Below are 23,424 nucleotides of genomic sequence, written 5' to 3' on the forward strand. Positions count from 1 at the left end.
ATCAAAGAAAGAAGTAGTCTGTGGACTTGAAGCTGTCACATAGTCGGGGTAGTAAGTTTTTTACTCAAGGTAGTAATAAGATGTTAGTGGTCTAATTCTTATTGTAAAAACTTTAATTCTTTCATAGTGGATCTGTTTTAGCTTGAGGATAACTAGGTTAAATCCTCCCTAGGTTTTTAACCGGTTTGGTTTTCCTCGATTATCATATTGTGTGTTCTTTATATTTCCGCACTGCTTTACATGATATGATTTGATTGTGTTAACTTAGATCTGAATAATTTATCTAAGTAATCACTTGACTGAATAACTAGGTTAAACAACTTATGTTTTAAGGGGTCTAAAAATGTACAAGTGGTATCAGAGCGAGTTAGCTCTTGTGTTAGATCTTTTAATCCAAGAGTTGATCCTTGTTCCCTACTATCATGGATAATTTGAAGTGTCTTTTTGCTCATGTTTGTGACAATTTGACTAAAGAAGATGCTATTGCTTCTGTTGATCTTATTGATGCTTGTGAAACTCTTCGTAAGAAATTATCTAAATCATTGAAAATTGCTAAGAAATTCTAGAAAGAGTTAAAATTGGCTAATCTTGAAAAAAATGAATTGGTTGTTAGATTAGATGAATCTAATAAAAAGAATAAATTTTTGAGAAATCAAATTTCCTCTCAAGATGAGAAGATGAAAAGCTTGGAACAAGAGTTAGTTGAATCTAAAACCAAAATTGAAAATTTGACTAATACCAAGCCTGTTGTTGATAAAAGAAGTATTTATGTTTCTCTTAAGCCTAAAACTGAGAAATTTTATATCCCTCCTTTCAAGAGGAATAATAAAGAAAAGGCTTATTTTGCTGGGTTAAACAAAGGTAAAAGTTCTGATGTGGGCGCTGAAGTTTAAACCTATGTCTAAACCTACTGTTAGAGAGCATGATAAATATGCTTTTTTGTTTACTTGTCACCTTTGTGGTGTTGTTGATCATATTAGACCAAATTATTCTTTGTTGAGGCAAAAACCAAAATCTAAGACTAGATTTGTTGTTAGAAATACTGATGTTCCTAAATTTGTTCATGTTTGTCACTTTTGTGGTGTCTCTGGTCACATTCGTCCTAATTGTCATAAATTGAAATTTAAAAATTCTGTATTTCAATCTAGGATATACGATGATATTTCTCTTGCCATAAGTCCATACAAATTGTTTCATATTCTTTTGAAAAATTTAAGCTTGTTGGCTTGTAAAAGGATTTTGTAGGATTTCAATTTTTCTCAAAAGATTGGTATAATCCCTCAAATACACTTTGCTTCTCATGGATTTTCACCTACAAAGCTGAAAACTCATGCTAAGAAATCCTCTACCTCCTCCTCTTCTGATTTTCAAAGTGATAAATTTCAGTTTAAATCTAACCAAGAAACCTATGAAAAGTTGAATATCTTTGGGTCTGTTTGGGCTTAGAGGAAAGTTATCCTAGATGAGGTTGACCCTAAGATATGTAGGAACTTTGAGAATCAAGGTTGGTTACCTCTTCTGGATGTTGAACATCCCCCTCCGGCTGCTTTGATTAGAGAGTTTCATTCAAACCTCTCTATCCACTCCAATGATTCCAACATTCACTATGTGAAAACTTGGATAAGGGGTGAAGAGTAAGTTATTACTTATGAGGTAGTGGCTTTTGCTTTTGATGTGCCTTTGGTACAGCAGCCTGTGTATCCTTACATAGAGTTTCCTCCTCTTGATGACATTATGTCTCTTCTTACTGGTACTACCAATAATTGGGGTACTAATCCTAGGGTTACCACACATGAGCTTACTGAGCTCAATTATTTGTTCCTTAGGATTGCTTGTCATAGCATTTGTCCTATTTCTCACATACATACCATTCCCATTAAGAGATGTGTGTTCTTGTACACTCTCATCACTGATGCTCCTATCAGTTTTCCTACTCTTTTCATACGTTCTCTTCTTAAGGTTCATAAGAGTAGCACTAAGTCCCATGGTTTGTTTTTCCCAGTTTTCATTCATAGGATTTTGTTAGATTTAGGTTTAGGGGGCTTCCCCATGTCTGAGTTTGTTCATATCATCACTCCCATAGGTGCCTCCTTTCTTAGGCAAATGGCTGCTCAGTTGAAAGCAAGCTCTAAACACCCTTGTGTCGAGCCTTCTACAGTTGATGCATCTCAAGCCCCTCCTTCTGGAGATCCTTTTGCTAGGGATTTTGTGGACCCCACTGCTACTGTGGATCCTCCACCATCTACGTCATCCTTTTCGTCTATGACACTATGCTGGAGACTTGTCTCACCGTTCAAGTGGCACATGAACAGATTTTGTTGGATTTGCTTAATGAGGTTACAACCTTACGAGCAGATTTAGCTCATGCTAGAGGTGCTTGTCGACCAGCTCCACCCTCTGATGAGTCTTGATCGCCTTTTGGCAATATGTCACAAAAAGGGGGAGTGCATAGTGATAGGGGGAAATGAGGAGATATGTATTTTTTGTATATGTTAGGGGAGATATGAGATATGTGTTTTGATGATGATGATGAGTTGTATATGTTAGGGGGAGACATTGTTTTTACATTTTTATGTTTCTTGTTTTATTTATGTTTATGTTCTTGTTTCACAAACTATGATACATTGGTTATGATTTATATTATGAGGTTATTCATGGTATATGTCTTTATTTTTATGTTGTTTTGTGAAAGCAAGAAATTTATTTGGTTTACTTGTATTTTCCACACATGCATTTATGGTTTGTTTAGTGTTTTAGGAATTTACAGGTTGATTCATTCGAAGCTGCTGTCTACTTTTGCACTTGATAGATAGTAGTTAGGTTGAATTGTATTTTGGGCAATAATGTGTAATTGGGCTGTTTTACTTTGAGCATTTTATTTCGTGTAATATGTTTTGTCACGGATTGCCAAAGAGGGAGTTTGTTAGATTCTAAGACTTTAGGTAATAATGTATTAGTACTTCACTTTGTATTTGTTGGCAAACCATGATAAAAAAAAAATAGAGTCTAGGTTTAGCCTTGCTTAAAGTTTGGATTGATGTAAAGTTGGAATCGAGTAATTACAGGAAATTACTATTCAGAATCTGCAAGGCTTGATCGATCTAAAGTTAGACTCGATCGATCAAAACTCATGCATCAGTAATTTTTTGCAAAATTCTCAAATCCTAGCTACGTTTTAAAGGTCTTTGTTAAGTTATGTGTTGAATCTTTTGTGAGATCTGAGGGGTGTTTACCTTCATACATACACATAAAGTTATCAAGATCAAGATTCATGTCAAGAACTTGATGATTATTTCAGTTGCTGCATAAAGAACTTTCAAGAAGATTTGAAACCTTTGAGAGGTGTCTCAAAGTCACAAGTAGGAGAACTTGTGGTTGTTGTAGATCAAGGAAAGAAGTAATCCGTGGATTCAAAGTTGTCACGTGGTTGTGGAAGTAAGTTTTCTACACGAGGTAGCAATAGGATGTTAGTGGTCTAAGTCTTATTGTACAAACTTCAATTTTTTCATAGTGGATCTATTTTTTACCTTGAGGATAACTAGATTAAATCCTCCCCAAGTTTTTTACCGATTAGGTTTTCCTAGGTCATTAGATTTGTGTGTTCTTTATTTTCTGCATTATATCTGTTTTATACATATTGGTTTAACCTAGATCTAATTAACAATATTGTTAATCAACTTGGCTTAATATTAGGTTAAACACATTGTGTTAAGGGGTCTAAAAACTAACAATATCAACCTATAGTTGAACCTTTACACCAATCCCTAATTAAACTTGATCTTGTAGAAGACTTTTTCACTTGCACGGATCCCAGTAAGTGACTAATTTCAAGCAACTAAATGATTAGTTTTTGCTGCAAAGTTATTTACTTCAAAGCACGTTGAAGATTCGGAATTGGTTACAAAACCCTAAGGAAAAAATGCAGGACCTTCTCATAGAGTGTATAAGTTCTCTAATTGAGAGTCTATATTTTTTATTGTTTGTTTTTAGACCCCTTGAAACACAATTGGATTAACCTAGTTAACAAGCCAAGTTATTACTTAGTCTAAATTCCAGATATAGGTTAACACAATCATATAATCATACCAATGTAAAGTGCGGAATATAAAGAATACAAAGATATGATGACCCAGGAAAACCAAGCCGGTAAAAAACTGGGAAGGATTTAACCTAACTATTCTCAAGGTAAAACTAAATCCACTATGAAAGAATCGAAGTTTTACAATAGCGATTTAGACCACAAACATCCTATTGCTACCCACCGGTAGAAAACTTACTGACACGACCATATGCAAGCTCCGAGACCACAGACTCCTTCTTTCTTGGATTCTCCAGCAAGTACAAGCACTCCCGCTTGTGTATCTTTAAACTCTTTAGTGCAGCAATTGAATGATCATTAAGCTCTTAATGAAATCTCCCTCTTGATAATCCTAAGCTTGTGTGAAGGCAACCACCTCTCAGATCTCATAAGAGATTCACACACACAACAAATAGAGTAACCTCAAAAATGTGGCTAGGGTTTTCCTTCTATACCTAGGGCAAAACATAAAACCCTACACGTCATATAGGCTTAGGGCTGAGTTGGAAATTTTGCAAAAAAAAAAAAAAAAAAAAAAAAAAAAAACATTCTACCCGACTTTCGATTGATTAAGTCTAATTGTTGATCGATCGAGCCAGTCAGAATTGAACACTCAATTCTGCATTTAACTCGATTCCAACTTTACATAAAAAACTTATACTTTGAGCAAGTCTGAACAAGACTAAAAACTTTTTTTGATCATGGTTTGTCAATGATATAAATTAGAGTTCTAATACATTAGTTCCTAAGTACTTAGAACCTAACATTGATGACTTTAAAATAAGCCTTTTATACAGTGTAGGGTTGTAAAGGACAAAACCCTAGCAATCCAAGTCATCATGGGCCAAAATTCAGATCTGAGAATTCTAAAATCATAGGTCTCGATAGATCGAGCTTGTGTTGAATTTTTGTCAAGCTTCTTCATTTAATCTTGATAAATGCTAGTGTCGAGAAATACTGAAACTACTTTTCTTCATTTGTTTCTTGGATCAATCTTTATGTCTTTAATGATGCTACTTAGGACGTAAACTTTACATACTCCTTGATACATCAAATCTAACTTAAATCTACTCAATTACAAGTTAAGTGCGTTTTGTCAAAGGATAAGCCAATACATAGAAAATATGACCCTAATAATTTGTATGAAGCCATAATATATAGCCTTAGAAATTTTAATCAATTATGCAAGAGTTGTAAGAAAATTCCAAGTTATACATCATAAAATTTTAAATTCGATTTAAAAAGACCCTATGGCCAAACATCTAAGAGATTATTAGGTTGGGAGATAAGTGAGATTTTTAGTATATTTTAATGTCTTTTGGTTTAGGAAAAGGTCATGCATAATTATAAGTGTGTTACTCATATGTAATTAAATTGATTGATTAGGATTTGAAAATTACTTGTTTAACTATAAGTGTGCCTGTAAACACAAATTTTTTCCAATTGCAGAAAATCAAACAATTGAAAAGAAATATGTTTGCAAATATAAATTTGTATTGATGTATAATGAGAACAATCTCTATTTTGATTCTTTTACAAAATAATACCTTTTGATTCTATCTTCATTGAATTTGACTCGAGCAAGAATCTTCTTGACTTTAATTGGAAGATGGATTGATCGGTCTTCACAATAAATCTCTAGCTTTGACCTTATTAGAGATTTATTGTCCTTCAAGTTCTTCAAGCCCTTCGAATGTTCTTCAAGCTCTTCGAATGTTCTTCAGGTTCTTCAAAGATTCTTTAAGTTCTTCAAAGTTTCTTGAGACGGAATTTCTCCAGAGCTTAGACCTCTTGAAAACTTGGCGTTCAAAATGAGAGGGGATGTCCTCTATTTATAGTGATTTTAGAGGATAAACTCCACTTCGAATTGATATACTTGAAAGTATGTAGTAGACTTTTGATTGGCCTAAATTCTTCTTAGAGATAATTATCTCTATTTATCTATTTTGATAAAGATAAATAATTATTTCTATTTAATTTATTTTAATAAAAATAATTATCTATCAATTTTGAATAGAAAATTTATCTTTATTTTATTTATTTATAAAGATAATTATTCATAAATTTTGAATAGAAAATTTATATTTAATATCTTGTTGGCCAAATGACACTTGGCAAATTTTAATATGCCAATGCGATGTCAATTTGGATGACACATGTCATCATTTGATTTAATTAATTTAATGACATTAATTCAAAATTTGCCATTAAATTTTGATGTGGCATTTTATAATTGGCTTAAAATTTTGCCTCCTATAGTGTCTTTTGGAAAAAGTAATGGATTGGTGAAATTAATAAAATAATTTATTTCCTCCATTGGTTTAATATTCACAACCCTTTGAAAGGTCATGCAAAAAATACAAGAAACCGAAAAACAAAATAGCAATAATATTCAACGGCACTAAGATAAGCACACAAAAGTTCCAAAATCACCCCCCCAAAAAAAAAAGTGGATAGAATTAGATAGTTTGTTTCTGAAAATGACTCGGTGAAAGGAAATTGACCAAAAAAGCATAAAACAAAAATTGTTTCCAAATCTCAAAATGCAAAGGAAATTGAAAATAGATACTGGCGCGTGTAGTTTCTAATTTTTAAGACCCAATGAAAACATGAACAAAACTGTTTGAAAAGTAGAACTGAAATGAACTCGCACTACAAAACGCGGGGGCCTTGGGCCGCATTTTTTAAGTTGTGGCTATAAAAAACGCGGCCCAAGATAGACTGAAGCCGCGTTTCATAAAAACGGGGCCATAGACGGGTTCTTAGGCCGCGTTTTTTTGAGCTAAAAACGCGGCCTAAGGACCTCCATATTTTATTTTTTGGCAAACTTTTTTTTTTTTTTCCTTTTCCTTAACTGTGACCGCATTTTAAAAACGAGGCCATAGACGGGTTCTTAGGCCGCGTTTTTTTGAGCTAAAAACGCAGCCTAAGGGCCACAATTTTTTTTAAAAATTTTTATTAAAAGAGGACCTATAGCCACGTGGCTATAGGTTAAATCTATGGCCGCGTTTTAGACGTGGCTATAGGTCCTCCTTTAGAAAACAAAAAAAAAAAAAAAAAATATTGTGTTTACAAGTGCTGAACCCATTCGGTGGGTTTTTTTTTTTTTTTTTTTTTTTTTTTTTTTTTTTTTTTTTTTTTTACGTAAGTCTATAGCCACGTTTTAAACGCGGCTATTGGCTTAACCTATAGCCGCGTTTAAAACGTGGCTATAGGTCCTCCTTAAAAAAAAATTTGTTTTCAAGGGCTGAACCCATTCGGTGGGTGTTTTTATTTATTTATTTTTAAAGGAGGACCTATAGCCACGTTTTAAACGCGGCTATAGGTTAAGTCTATAGCTGCGTTTTAAATGTGGCTATAGACTTACGTAAAAAAAATAAAAAAAATAAAAAATATTCCATAAAAAGAAGAATATGGAGAATATGGAATATGCCACGGGTTCAGCACTTCAACGTAAAGGAGAATATGGAATATGCCATAGAATATTCTATGGCATATTCCAAAATATTACATATAAAAAAAATAAAAAAATAAAAAAAAAATCTGAGATTTCAAAATTTGAAACCTCATACTTAACCACTCGTATGATCCTAGCAAAAGGAAAAAAGAAGCTCCCTCACAGTCTCTCTCAAAACTCTCTCAATCTCTCTCTTTCTTGCTGATGCTGTATGAATGGGTTTGTGAAAATATGGAGTTTTGTTCATTGTTGTTTGAGTTTTGTTCATTGTTTTTTCCTTTAACTTTTTGTCTCTCTTTGCAGTAGATCTGAAGATTGAGTCTCTCTTTGCTTTAGATTTGAAGATTTTGAATCAATGAAGCTAAAGTGCCTCAAAAAATTATCTCTCTTTGCTTTATTTTTCTTTGACCCATGGCCGAAATTATTTTCTTTTGTTTGATTGTGTTTTGATTAATTTTTTGTTTGAGCATATGGACTCTTTTTGGTTGTGTTTTTGTTATGGGGATTTTTGTATTTTTGAGCTTGTGCTTTTGTTTTCCTTGAATAGTTTGTGTTCAGTTTGGGTTGATTTCGTTGAAGGAGATGTTTTGTTTGTGTTCTTGTACTGTTTTCTTGTATTTTAGAACATTGTTGTGGTTGATTAATTTTGAAATTTTCTGGGTTTTTGTTTGAATTTGAATTTGCTGGGTTTGTATTTTTGTTTTGAATTTCTTTATTTATTTAAAATTGAAATTTTAAAGTTTGAAAGTATTAATTTTAAAAATTTTAATTTTAATTTTTAAAAAAAAAACTTTTGATTACCGAAAATTAATTTTTGGTAATCAAAGTTTTTTTTTTTTTTTTAATTTAAGGGTATATAGCCGCGTTTTAAACGTGGCCTAAGGTTAAACCTTGGGCCGCGTTTAAAACGCAGCCCAAGACCACAACCTTAGGCCGCGTTTAAAATGCGGCCCAAGACCACAACCTTAGGCCGCGTTTTAAACGCGGCTATAGGACCTGGTCTTGGGCCACGGTTAAAAAGTGTGGCCATAGGACCGTGAGTCCTATAGTCACAGGTTTTAGGCCACACTAGAAAGCATGGCCTAAAAAAACGCATCTATAGGCTATAGTCACGTTTTTTTGACATATAGCCACGTTTTAAAAACGCGGCCATAGAACCTTTTTTTTGTAGTGGTCGTGCTCTAATTTGAACCACACTGACAACATAATTAACATAGGTCTCTGATTTTTTTTTCTCTTTTTTTCTCACACCAAGAGGGGCTTCTTCTTAACATTTCAGAACCCATGGCTCTCTCTCCTTTCCAAATTTAACTAATTTTTGTGTGATTGAATAGATTTAGTTGACATTCATCATTTAGCCACTTGCCTCCATGTACTTACAAACCCAAGGTATAAATATCTGAATTTTGTACCGATATCAAAATATATATATATATATATATATATTTTTTTTTTTATGCGAGTACCGATATCAATATTGGTTTGACAAAAATATCCTAAGGTGATGACATAGAGTCTTAGAGACAAACTTGACAGCAAGTTAAAAATAACAGGAGTTCAATTGACTGTTGCGAAAAAGTGAGGAATAAATTAAAAGTGATTCCAAAATGTAAGTATCAAAATGATATTTTTCTCTTTTTTTGGAAATTTATTGGGGCAGTTACATGGTAGTGAAGCTTAGCTTATTGGGCCATAGTGGTGAATATCAAGATAAGAGGTTGCCTATAGTGGCTGCGGCTAGGAAATGAGGAAGTAGGTGATGGGATTATGTTGGAACCTAACTAAATGGTTAGAAAATGTAGAGATTGGTGGCTATCATCACCATATTTAAATGGCTCATAAGCTTCATGCTTTCCCTTCCTTTCTTTATTACATTTTTGAGAGCATATTCTATGCTGTGAGTTTTGGTGTTCATCTGCTGGTTCCTTAACTCTAAATGCCAAAAAACATATACTTGTGTTTGAACTAAAAATTCATTTTAGTCTTTTATTGATGCTTGCAAGTTATTTGAGATAAACCTTACGGCAACTAGTGTTAGCTTGAAGTGTTATCTAATTGGTATGGGGTCTGAATCGAACTTTTTGAAATGTTCATAACAATTGAGAGAATGAGAAATCCCAAGTGACTATATTCCTAAAAATGACTAAGTTGGCCTACTTGACTAAGCTGCAGTTCCTAGCTAGTAAATTGACATAGGCTACTTTAATAAAAAGCATTACAAAACAATATAAGCAATCTCTATATAAAGCATATTTGTACAGTGTATCTCAATTAAAGGCAAAGTTACAAAAAATTAAGTAATTCAAGTCTACTGGGTTTCCCTAACACCAAATTACTTCAAACGGAACAATAAATAAGATCAAACTAAGATTAACAATAACAGATTGCATCAAAGTTAAATATATGATTGAAATCACAAGTACATGTATACAAGGAGACAGAAACTTACAAACTTAAGACAATGACAATCTTTTTAGGCCTAAAGAACTAATTGCTTGCAGATTACAAACCACTTCCTAAGTACGTATTTATCTATACTATTATTTAAAGGGCTTTCTTTGTTTAGATTCCTCAATTTTGATGCCCAAAATATTCTCAAATTTACCCGTTTGTAAATCTTAAATAGTAGGATTAGACATGTAAAATTATCAATTTAAAAAGTCCTAAATTTTAGATAAATTTGAAAAAACATTATCTACAAAATAGAAACACTCCTACTAATCCACTTATTCTAACACATGTTTCTAATATTATATTCTGAAAAAAACCTCACGTTAAGTAAAACAAAAAAACACAACTAAATAGTAAAATTTCTAATATTTTATTCTTAGAAAAAACCTCACATTCAGTAAATAAATAAATAAAAACCCTTAATTTAATAAACTTATCTTTATCTCTAAATCATAAGAAATAGTTTAAAATCTTAAATTGATAAAAATTGAAAACAAAAAACCTAATGAAAAAAGCCATGTTGTATCAAAAAAAATTATCTAATACATTTCTATTTTTTTTTTTAAATCCTACATTTTGTGAAAAAAAAAAAACTACCCGGGCCGCCCCTTAACAGGTTTGAATTCCACTCCCACATTTTACTCCTAACAAATTGCTTGAATTCCACTCTCCCATGTTTTACTCCTAAGAAACTGCTTTACTATCAAATTTAAAAATTTTAACTTCTCTTTAATTTCTTTTGCTTATCAAGTTTTTATTTTATTTTATTTAAGTTTCATGTTATATCCTCCTTCCTTTTCATCCTCTTCTTCTTTTGGAAATATCAAAAAAACTTTTCAGAAATATCAAAAAAAAAAAAAAAAAAAAAAACCCGAATAGAATATTACTGCACTGGAATAACAAAAGACTTTATTACTTGACTTCCAAGATTATCCGGAAAAGTATATAAGCAAATATTCTTCTTTTACTTATCCTGTTTTTTAGTTTCCTATTTCTTACATTCAATTGTTGCTTTAAAATATTGTATTTGTTTTTGCTCTCAACGTGTCTTCTTTTGAGTTCCATTCATTGTTATCCAATTTTTAATGCCCCGGGTTGCAACTATTGTCATATAGAATCTAAGGTGAGTAGGGTTGCCTTTTTATTTATGCTGTAATAAATTTATTTTAGAATTTTTTTGAACAAAATTTAAATGGATTTAATCTCAATTGCAAGCCAGTCAAGACCACATGTGGTGCTGTTAGCAAACCATGGAACCCAATATGCAGAGCATTCCTCAAAATCCCATTAATTCTTTGATTTCGTAAGAAAATCAATGGAACTCAATGGATGGTTGTGCCACTCGATCATTCCTTTGCTTGCACAATTTATTTGGGTTTATTTCGGATTGAACATTTGCATCTTCGGCCTCTACTCTACAACACAATTTTGTGCTTTGTGTGGAGCCCATTGGTCTTACCATTTTTTTTTCTTACAGATGTTATGTACATGTGCAAAGAACATGAGGATATTAGCAAGATGGGAGAACAATTGACTGCCCTAGCTTTGGATCTAAGAGAGATGTACTTTTTTTCAAGTAAATATTTTGTATTGTAAGTAGCTGACTTTTTTTACCAATTATTCGTCTTATTGAGAAACTACCTTTCGATTGTGGACTTAGTAGTGGGCACAAAAAAAATTTCGAAATCATTTTGTTTACATTTTACTAACTGAATGGCATATACCGTTTTGTTTGATTATTTTCTTTCTTTCATTTTAGAATTCTTTTCATTTTTTATGTTGCATTATATTCTTGATTTTTTATTTTTATTTTTTTCATTTGATAGTGCAAGTTAGCTAGGAGTGATATAGATAATTCTGAGTATATTTTAGTAACCATTAAATTTGATTATCCAAACATTTTGGTAGGGAGATCGTGAAAAAGAAAAATATAAGGCGGATCAAAATTTTAGTAACAAATAAATTTTATGAAGCTTTTTTTTTTTTTTTTTTTAAATTCCAGACAAAATGACTACAAACATATCAAATGGAAAAATATTTTAGGTGGGTTTGTGGGAGATTTGTAATGACAGTATAGGAAACCCACACATATTGTAGGAGAGAGGTTTCATGAGAATCTCTCATAAGATAATTTTTCTCTTTTCTTATTTATTCATTACATATAACCTTACAAAATTTATTAGCAAAAAATAAATAAATAATTAAAAAAAAAAAGTCTTTAAACATAATAGGATATCTACAAATGTTGTTGTAAAACATTTGGAAAGCTTAATAAAAGATGTTGAATCATAATCTTCTTTGTCATACGCTATCATATATATATATATATGGTTTATGGATGAAATTTTTAGAAAACACTTTTATTATTCAGACATTGTTTACTTTATGAGATCCTTATATATTGTGGTCATGACATTGAAAAAAAATATAAGTTTCAAATGTGACTAAAAAAAAGTAACTAGAAATTTAACCAATAAAAATAGAAGATTGACCACACCCATAATGTAGAACCATTCAATTTGACTTATGCCCTACAAATTTTAATTCTAACTCTAATCATATTAATGTTTCAAAAATTAATCAATTAACAAATTTTGTGTTTGTCTTTTGGAGCTTGGTTCATGACACTTATGGTTGTATCAGTAATTTGCAATGCATAATATTATTCGACAAATGCGTAAACCTAAAATTGGGATGAATGAAAAATTATGACATTAAACCCAAAAAAAAAAAAAAAAACTTCATTGTAAACACGTAAGAATAGGCTCTTTTTGAATCACACAATATTTTTCCATTGAATTTGTATTTTCCTTTCATTATGGTCACGCATAGGAGTTTTCAAAAAAAGTGGTTGCCTATTAGATAGTTTTAGTAGCATTAATTTTGACTAATTTCATAAATTCATGTTAAGTTATTTGTGATATTTTGTTAAAAATATACTAGTCTCACGCTCGTGCTCAGGGGCTTTTCTATTTTTTGGGTAAAATTTAATAATTTGCATTCATTATAATTTGAGATTATTATATTTTCTAATCACAAAAAATAAAAATAAAAATAAAAATCTAGGGATGTGATGAGTATTATGCATTTATTGGTGAATAATTTTTTCTCTAGATCTTTTTGTGATTGGAAAATATAATAATCTCAAATTATAATGAATGCAAATTATTAAATTTTACCCAAAAAATAGAATAGCTTCTGAGCATGGTTCACTACTATTTAAGGAGTTTTTCTTGTTTAGGATCCTCTTTTACACAGTTCAAAAATACCCCTACACCTTGCACAAAATTAAAGAACAACACAGTAAAATCATATTTTAAACTCCCAAATAACCCCACTATAGAATAACTTCCAATCTACTAAACCACTACTAAAATTCAAATTTGCTACGGTTATCCAAAAAAAAAATAATTGCTACAATCACTCCTATCAAAATACGGTAACCAACTCTCCTTTTTCTTTTTCTTTTCTTTCTTAGAAAAAAAAAAAATCTCTTTCGCATGGGTTTGTTTGGATTGAACTTATTTTGCTGAAACTGAAAACTGAAAATACTGTAGTAAAATAATTTTTAAATATGTGAATAATATCGTGGGACCCATTTTTAATGAAAAAGTTACTGAAAAGTGGAATTTGTGGGTCCATAAACACTACATGGATACATTGTTTACAGACAAAAAGTCAACAAGTGCGGCTACCACAACACACAAAAAAAAAAAAAAAAAAGGGGGACTGAAATGCGTTGAAAGCAAAACGTGGACGCAATAATCCGAATCCAAACCCCACCAAAATCTCTTCTTTTTTCCCCCTCTCATTCACGTTAAGTTGGTTTTTAACGCTCACTTATTGTATAAAAAAACAAACCTTTATCCTTATCTCATCATCCCAAGTACGTAATTTTTATTTTTTTAATAAGATTATCCCATATAATTAAAAGATTATCCAGTTATCTACCACTCTTTCTCACTAATCTAAGTAAAATTATTAAGTTTTAAAATCCAAAATTTTAATTTTTCTTCTCACCTGAAATTTAATCTACCAAAAAAATAATAATATTAGTTACATTTACCTATAAGAAATTAATATTTATTAAAAAAGAAAAATCAAGTGAATAGGATAAGTCCCACCCAAAAAACTGTCCAATAAAGCCGTAACACAGTAACACTCATACAAATTGAAGTTTAAACGTTTCGTCAGTTTTTTCAAATTAAGTTTTTTTCATTACTTTCGTTGTTGTCATCTTCTCTCAAATGAAAATCCAAGAAAAAAAAACATATTTCTCGCAAACCATAGCAACAGAAGAGTACACATAGGTGTTTTGGGATACTATTCATATCTCTGGGACTACTCAGTCGAAATGGATAAGCCCTCAATAGTGAGTTGCTAGAGGATACTCTTGGAAGTAGGATCTGAAGATTCCACAGAAGTCAGAGATTGAGGAATTCTTCATAAAGAAATCTCTCTCTGTGAGTATGTTTCTCCCCCCGCCCCCCAGGGAATAGTGTTTTTGGGGTCAAAAGAGTTCTGTGGTTTTTCACTTTTGGTCTGAACGGAGAATGTAATTATTTTTCTTTTTGTTTTTATTTTTTATTTTTTTTTATTTTTATATATATATTACAGTACTTATATTTTTTGGGGAAAAAAAGGAGCTCTTTAATCTCTTTGATTAATCTCTAAGCATTTGTTTCGTTTTGTCAGAGGGATGGGTTCTTAAATGTACATTCTGTGAATAAATTTGTGAATTGCTATAATTTCTTTTCACTTTCATGTAATTATTACTCTTTGAACTACTAGTACTATCTAGTGCGTTTGATAAAATGTCCCTAGGGATGATTGGTATTTTTTTTTTTTTTTTTTTAATAATATGTGGTTTACCAATCAATTTAGAATTTAATGTTGCAGGACAATTTATAGCTTTTTGCTACCACAAATTAAAGACATGTTACGGTTTGGTTGAACCTTTCTATGTCTATGGTTTTAATTTGCTGAATTTGGTTGCACAAAATTTTTTAATAATTAGCATTCAACCTATTTTGAATTGTTGTTGTCCCTACTTTTAATGGTTTTTTTGGTTATATATTTTGCTTATTGTATGATTTTGTTTTACAAGCTTCCAATCTGACTTTACAATAGCTTTTTGAGCCTCAGTTTGCAACAGAAACTTATGCTTTGTTTAGCACTCACGTGGATCGAAAGGAGACTCCAGAAGCATGTGTTCAAGGCTGATCTTCCTGGTCTTAAGAAAGAGGAAGTGAAGAATGAAGTTCAATATGATAGATTGGAGTACTACAAATAAGTGGAGAAGGAAGAAAAGAATGACAAGCGGCATAGAGTGGAGCATTGCAGTGGATGCTGGATGCAGTGGAGAATTGCATTTTCACTATGATGGTCCCTAAGCAAGGATGGAGTCAGAACTTTGAGCTAGGGGGCGGTTTTATGTTGGCTGTGTGGCGGTTTTAACTTTTGACTCCGCTACTATTTAACCGCTAAGTTTTTTTTTTTTTTTTAAGAACAAAATTATTTTTGTTTAGAACTTTTTGAAGGATAGGGTTGTTTATTTTGGATAATATTGGTTGATTGAGCTTAATATATATATATATATATATATATATATTTTTTTTTTTTTACTATTGGTAATTTTTGTTATTGAGCTAATATTTGTTGGACTTGTATATTTTGTTTTAGGTTTTAAATCTATAAATTTTTTTATAGTCACTAAAATGAGAAAAATGCTAGAGTTACAATTTTTTTTATAATTTGTTGATGGAATAAGTGGTAATTAGTGAGTAAAAAAAATGATTTAAGTGGTGGGCCCACATGTGAACCAATAAGAATTGTCTACTAAAACAGTTTATAAAAATGTTATAAAAAAGTTTGTAAGTATAACATTATTCATAAAAAAAAAAAAAAAAAAAAAAATCAACGACATTGTCTAAGGGGAGCGAAATGTAACTTTATAAAACAAAGTTACTAAAATTAGTACACATTTATAATATATATTTTTTTAAGTAGGGGGCCATTCCCGCGCCCCCCCCCCCCCCCCCCCCAGTCCAACAGTGGTTCCATCCTTGTCCCTAAGGTGGAGGTGAAGAAGCCCGACTTAAAAGCCATTGAGATTTCCATTTAAATTTTGATTTGATATATCCTATATATTTTACGTGTCAACGTACGTCTAAAATTTGGGTTAATGAATATAAATTTGGGTTTATTTGTTCATTCTTTTGGTGTTTTCGTTGTGAACACAATATTTTGATTACTATCTCTTTATGTAGATCGTTCAAAATTATGTCGGAGGTTTTTTGTTTGGAGAGTTTCAAAGAATACATATAAAGATTTCTTAACATTGCTTCAACCCTTTTCAATTTCGGTCAATTTACCTTTCTTCATCAAATTGCCTACTTCCAATTAAAGCCTGGGTAATATGAGGTATGGACTTATTCTAGAATTATGAATTACACGAAGAAAAAAAAAAATCTCTTTTTGAGTCAATTATCTATTAAAATATAGTGATGCATTATCAAATGTCGTGGACCTCAACTTAGCGATTGTGTAAATTTTTAGGCTTTGTTCATAGTTTCTTCAATTTTTTCCCCTAAAGATTAATAGCAAATTAATTTGGAAATACTAGTCTCTGAACATGCAATTACATCCAATCACTTAAACATTGATTATCATATTAAAACCCATTATGATGAACGTGAATCATTAGCCTTTAGGAAGGAGAGAGAGAGAGAGAGAGAGATCTTCTATTTTTTATTTTTTATTTGTAAAAAATAATAATTTGGATCCACTATAATTTGGTACTAGCCTCTGAGCACACGTGCTCAAAGGCTCTTCGATTTATTTATTTATTTATTTTGTAAAAGTTACTAATATGCATTCATTATAATTAGGGATTATTACATTTTTCAATCACAAAAAAACCTAGTGGTGTGATGAAAAAAATATTTCACCTACAAATGCATAACACTCATTACACCTTAGATATTTTTATGATTGGAAAATGTAATAATTCCTAATTATAATGGATGCAAATTATTAAATTTTACCAAAAATAAAAAATAAAAGAGCCTCTATGTATGCGCCATATTATAACTAATCAACTCTAATTTTGCTTTGTTTGTAGGTCCCTTTTTGTAGCAGGTCTTCTATTTATACTTGATGTGAGTTTTTTAGGCTATGTGTCCCACGTTTGCAAGGATCAAATAACCTCTTATGACTGACTGAGTTCTCCACATTCTAATTCCCATGTTTGGGAACAGCTTATTTAATTGAAACTAACAACTTTCTGCTGAAAGTACAATAGATAAAACTAAAGGTGACTGAAATAGTACAGTAAGACTAATGAATACTACCAAAAAGTACAATAAGACTCATAAATAATAACAAAAATAAGTTGAATAATAGTATAAAAAAAAAAAAAATTATCTTTTTAAACTAATGCCAAACACACACTAATTATGTGTGCCCATAATTTGGGCTTTTCCCTTATGATACGGTGCTTTTGGGCCTCACCTGGATTTGAGACCTTCCTTGTTACCCATTTATTTTCTTTTGGCCCAACAACTTGAATATGAAAATGCTAAACTAAAATTTAAATAATATAAAAGAAAAGAGACCAGTTAAAACTTAAAATGTGCAGAATGATCATAATTCATAAAAGAGAAAGGAAATGGGGTGGGATCTGATCATGATTGGGAATGCAACCCACAACCAAAAGAAAAAATTTTCTGTTTTTTATTTTAGAAATTTGTTTTATTATTACTTTTTCCTGCATGCCAACACATGATTTTTTTTTTTTTTTTTTTTTTTTCCATTCTTAAAAACAAGTTTTTTGAAAAAAGAAAAGAAAAAGAAGAAGCAGTTGTCAAACATATTAGGTCTTTGATTGAAACTTGGAAGAGGATGAGCTTAGAATAGGAAAAAAAAAAAAAAATGGTGACATGGCCACTTCCCGAAGCTCAGGAAGAATCTCAAAGTACGTATGTGACTATTTCAAAGATGCTTATGATTTGAGTACAAATATTTTATATTAAAAAAAAATATGAAACATTCAGATAGTGAAATCATAAATTGAGACGGTTTACAAATTCTTTGTTTCATTAGTTTGAGAGAGAATCATTTTAGTAAAAAAAGTGTAATGTCCACAATATTTTCACAATATTTTTACAACAAATTTTGAGTGATAAATTGTTATTAGATTTAATATGAATTTACCACTGAAAATTATTTTTTTACGAATCAATTATAGCAATTAACAGCATGCAGGGGCGGAGCCACATAGTGGCTTGGGGGGGCCGTGGCCCTTGCAAAAAAGAAAAAAAAAATTCCCATTAGACTATGAAGAAAAAATAAATGGGTCCCCCCAACATTAGACAGCCGGCCCCCCCTACCCATTTCTCACCCATTCTCCCAGCCCTCAATCAAAAATTAAGAACACCCTCAAATTAAAAAAAAAAAATAAATTATAACAGAGCCAAGCCCACGGCGAGCCCAATAGATTACAGAGGTAACTCGCTCACGGCAATCCCATGGATTCTCAACCAAAAAAAAAAAATCAATACAGAGAATTAGAAATGAAACTCATCACGTCGCTAGCAGAGAAATCAAACCCCAATACTATCTATACAGAGCAAAAGCAAAACAAACTCTAGCAAACCAAACACAGAGGTGTTTATCTAAAAAAAAAAAAAAAAAATCCCCAATACACAAACCAAAACCAAACCCAGTAACCCACGGTCACGTCGCCGTAGCTCGCTCGTTGTCGTCGTCGTCACTCGCCCCTCATCGCAGATCGCAGATCTTAGATCAGAGATCGCAGATCGTAGATCGGAGATCACAAATCGCTTTGCCTTTGCTCCGGTGCTCGGTGCTCGGTGCTCCCTCCAGCCCTCCCTCAAGGTATTTCTCTCTTTTTCTCTCTGACTCTCTCTCAGTCTCTCTCTCTTTATCTCACTAAAATGAAAAAATGAAATGAAATTTTCGCAAATCGTAGATCAATCATCGGAGATTGCAGATCGCTCTACCTCTGCTCCGGTGCAACGGTGCTCGTTGCTCACTCCGGCAATCCGGCCCTCCCTCAAGGTTTTTCTCTCTGACTCTTTCTCAGTCTCTCTCTCTTTATCTCACTGAATGAAAAAATGAAATGAAATTTATGAACGAGTCTCTCTCTTTATTCTTTAATAGCCTATCTGATCTCAGTAAGTCTCTCTCTCTCTTTTGAACTATGAGTCTCTTATTGGCTGGCTTTTGCTTTTTTCCTGTTTTTGTCTTTTTAAATTTGGCTTTATCTTATCCCTTTTTGTTGGTCAGTGTGTTGGTGTTGGTGAAATATTGATTGTCATTTAGTGTAACGTATGTTGTGATTTGTGATTGGTATTGCGAAATTTTCTGATTGCAGTTGGCTATTGTGATTGGGGTGCATGTTATGCTTGTCTGTTGTCTGTTGAGTGGGGTGGGGAGGGGGTAGATGGGCTCATGGGGCCGGGTAAACAATAATTAAAGCAATGTAATGTGCAGCACATTACACTGCTTTAATTATTGTGCTGCACATGGAATGTATAATGTTCGGCTCTTTTAATGTAATATGTACAAGGGGCTAAACAATATAACAAATTAAATCAGTATAATTAATGACAAATAAATTAAAGCAATATAGTTTATTGTTACGCTAGACAACAATAATTAAAGCTATATAATTAAATTAACCAATACATTATAAAAGACAAATTAATTAAATTATTTTTGTTTTTGTTTGAGGGGTTATTGTTAATTAAAGTTGTATTAAAAATGGGTTGACTGTTTAAATTATAGTGGAATTTTTTTTTTCTTGAGTATGAATAACATTCATATAACTAAGTAAAAATTTCTAATTAAAATTTTATTTTTTAAAATTCTTTTCAGGTTAATTTTTGAGTCATATTCTTAAAACTAAAAGAATTATGAGCAAACGAAAAACAATTGATGCATTCTTTAAGAAAAAGATATTAGCAATTCAGAAATTAGGACACCTGTGGCTATAGAAACAAATGTTAATACTTCAATGCTTGATGAACACCCCTCCAAATGTCCAAAACTTCAATTTGAAGAGATAGATCGTGATCCAAGATCACGTAAACAAATATGTGAATTTCCTATCAACAAACAAGATGAAATCCGATGAGCTTATCTCATAGAAGGTCCATATCAACCTAAAAATATAGACTATCCATACAATGATTATTCTCATCGTCGTCGATTTCAACTTTCATGGTTTGATTCACATAAGGATTGGTTGGAATACTCACTTTCAATGGATGTGATATATTGTCTACCTTGCTACCTTTTTAGTAAGAAATCAATAGGTCGTCCCGGATCAGATGCATTCATTTCAACAGGTTTTAATAATTGAAAAAAGGTGAAAGATGGAATGAATTATCCTTTAATTCATGATGTAGGAAAAGAACCAAACTCCCCACATAAAATTGCTGTGAAATATTGCGAGGATTTAAAGAATTATTCACGACATATTGACAAGCTAATTGAGAAACAAACGTCAAAAGAATTAGAGAATAATCGGTTGCAGCTGAAAACCTCAATAGAGTGTGCTCGATGGCTAGCATTCCAAGCTCGTGCTTTTAGAGGTCATGATGAAAGCCTTGATTCAAAAAATAGAGGTAATTTTATTGAATTGATAAAATTCACATCAACTTTCAATGACAAAGTAGCTAGTGTTGTCTTGGAAAATGCTCAAGGAAATTCCAAATATACATCACCCACAATCCAATAGACTTAAGAATTATATTTAGTATATCTTTGTTATAACCCAGCCCCCCCAAGTATTTATTCCTAGCTACGCCCCTGACAGCATGTTTAGTAGAGTGAATTTTAGGAAGGATGAAAAAAAACAAAAAAACAAAAAAAAAAAAAAAACTTTTTGAAAGGTGTTTGGTTGAGAGGGAGAAGAGATGGTGAGAATAGATGGTGGAGTTTAGATATTTTCTCTTAGAGTCACCAAAAATTTTTCTCCCCAAAATACGGAGAAAAATGAGGGGAGAAAATGTGCAAGTGCACATGGACGAAAATGACCATGTGCACTTGCACATGGATTGATTCGTCCGTGAATTTTATTTTTTATTTTTATTATTTTTATTTTTCTTTATTTTTTTTGTGCCTGGTTGCTTTGTTTAAATGCATTATCTTATTGGCGGTATATAAGAAGAAAAATTAGCTATGCTTTGGGCAAGTCAAAGTCGACAAAGACCTTGACCCTTAACTCGCGCCGTTTACTTTTCTACGTTATACTTCATCATGATCGTACAAATTTCTTCTTCATTAAAGAAATAGATATTTCTCACCTTCTGTTGCATTATAAATACATATCACAACCTAATTCTTGATGTCACACATTTTATATATTCCTCAAACATCATTAATAAAATGGGTACTCTTAGTTTACAAAATGGTCTGCTAACTCTCATTATAGTTGGGATCCTAGCAGCAAATGTGAAGGGTGATTGTAGTTGTGCTGCAAACGAATGTTGCAGCAAATATGACTTTTGTGGTACTACTGCTGAATACTGTGGCGAGGGGTGCAAATCAGGACCTTGTACCACAACTACTAATGATGTTTCAGTCCCTGATATTGTGACAGAAGACTTTTTCAATGGTATACTTAACCAGGCCCAAGGAGATTGTCCTGGAAAGAGCTTCTACACAAGAGCGGCATTTCTTGATGCTCTTAATTCTTATAATCAGTTTGCCAAGTCTGGTTCTAGTGATGACGGTAAAAGTGAGATTGCAGCTTTCTTTGCCCATGTCACACATGAGACTGGAAGTAAGTTCTTGATCCCCTCTCTAACTTTGTTATTATACAATTATTTAGAAACATATATAATACTAATAAGCAATTATGGTTGTCGCCTATTCTATAGATAATATTTCCTCATGTTATTATTTTGTTACAGACTATAAATGATATATTTCTATCAGAAAAATAAGACTATAAATAATATATATATATATATATATGTGTTGTTTAATTAATGCGATTTATCAAATTACAATTTAGTTTAATAAGCCTCAACAGAGAATAAAAAGACAACATTGGTTTTCCGAAGTTTGAAAATGAAAATAAGATGAAAATAAGGCAACATTTATAACAGATATTTATATAGTCTTCATAGACATGCACATTTGTGCGTAATAGTCATGTATTTAACTTACAATAATATAATAATAGTGCGATTAGATGGCTTTTATTGATTTTTTATTTTCTGAAGGTAATATAAATAATTTCATCAAAAAGAAATTACAGTAAATAAAAATGAGGAAATTTATAAGTTTGACCTAAAATATAGCTAAAAAAAAAGATTTGACTTACCTCAGTACTTTTTAGATTAGGATCTCATTTTATTTTAATGAGAAATTGCTACATTACCTACTAACTAAATAAAATATGAAAATTAAAACCCACTACCACTTGCTATTGTGTATTTAAAATAAAATGATATATTCAGTTAAAAAAGTACTGAAGGTAAGCCAAATCCAAAAAGGAAAACCCAAGTTTTTTACTTTTTTTGACTTTCCAAAGGCAAACATATTATTTGCAAGGACTTATCCCTAAGAGTTGAAGCAAAATGTTGTTGTTTGGACAGGTTTATGCTATATAGAAGAAAGAGATGTTCCAACCACGGAAAACAATTGTAACGCAGACTACCCTGATTATCCATGCAATCCTAGTAAACGTTACTATGGCCGTGGACCACTTCAACTAACCTGGAATTACAATTATGGAGCAGCTGGAAAAGCAATTCAGTTTGACGGGCTAGGCTCTCCTGAAACTGTTGCCAATGATGCGAATATCTCGTTTAAGACTGCCTTATGGTATTGGATGACCAATGTTCACCAATCTGTAAGCCAAGGTTTTGGAGCAACAATTCGAGCTATTAATGGTCCTAAAGAATGTGATGGTAAAGATCATAGTAAAGTTCAGTCTCGAATCCAGTATTACCAACAGTACTGTACTCAATTTGGTGTTGCACCTGGTGATAATCTTTCTTGCTAGGATATTTTTACTAACAGTTTTTATTTTTCACCATGTTACAATTCTTTTCTTTAATTGTAACTGAATATTAGATCTTATGTATGAAATAAATGAAAATATTAAAGAGTTAGTTGGGTGCCAACTCTCTTAGATAATAAATTTTTTTGTTCTCACATGAGAACTTTGAATCAATCTTGCCTAGTCCAAGAGAAGAAGTGTAAGGAATGAAAGAAATTTATTTTTTCCATTATGTAGTTGTTGGACCCTTCAATGGAATTCTTACATAAAAGGGTATCTCAATTTATGTGGGTACATATTTTGATATGTATGTACCTACTTACAAAGTGAAACTATTTCCATTTCTAAGGCTAAACCAAGAAAATAAATTGTCGAAAATATATTTTGATAGTTCTTATA

At 31.7% G+C, this 23,424-nt stretch overlaps 1 protein-coding gene across 1 annotated transcript; it reads left to right on the plus strand.

The window, feature by feature from the left end:
- Positions 1-21,401: 21,401 nt before the first annotated feature.
- LOC115968956 (endochitinase EP3-like) lies at positions 21,402-23,032 on the plus strand. Its single transcript, XM_031088500.1, has 2 exons — positions 21,402-21,798; positions 22,619-23,032. Exons 1-2 carry the CDS (start codon positions 21,402-21,404, stop codon positions 23,026-23,028), a joined length of 807 nt encoding a protein of 268 aa, XP_030944360.1. The 3' UTR covers positions 23,029-23,032.
- Positions 23,033-23,424: the final 392 nt, after the last annotated feature.

This window comes from Quercus lobata, chromosome 11, assembly GCF_001633185.2.
Source record: "Quercus lobata isolate SW786 chromosome 11, ValleyOak3.0 Primary Assembly, whole genome shotgun sequence".
In the NCBI taxonomy this organism is placed as follows: Eukaryota; Viridiplantae; Streptophyta; class Magnoliopsida; order Fagales; family Fagaceae; genus Quercus; species Quercus lobata.

Excerpts from the sequence above, each read along its gene's own strand:
- LOC115968956 (XM_031088500.1), top strand. The coding sequence starts at position 21,402 with ATGGGTACTCTTAGTTTACAAAATGGTCTGCTAACTCTCATTATAGTT. Across the intron at positions 21,799-22,618 it reads TGTCACACATGAGACTGGAA|GTTTATGCTATATAGAAGAA; the intron begins GTAAGTTCTTGA and ends TTGTTTGGACAG.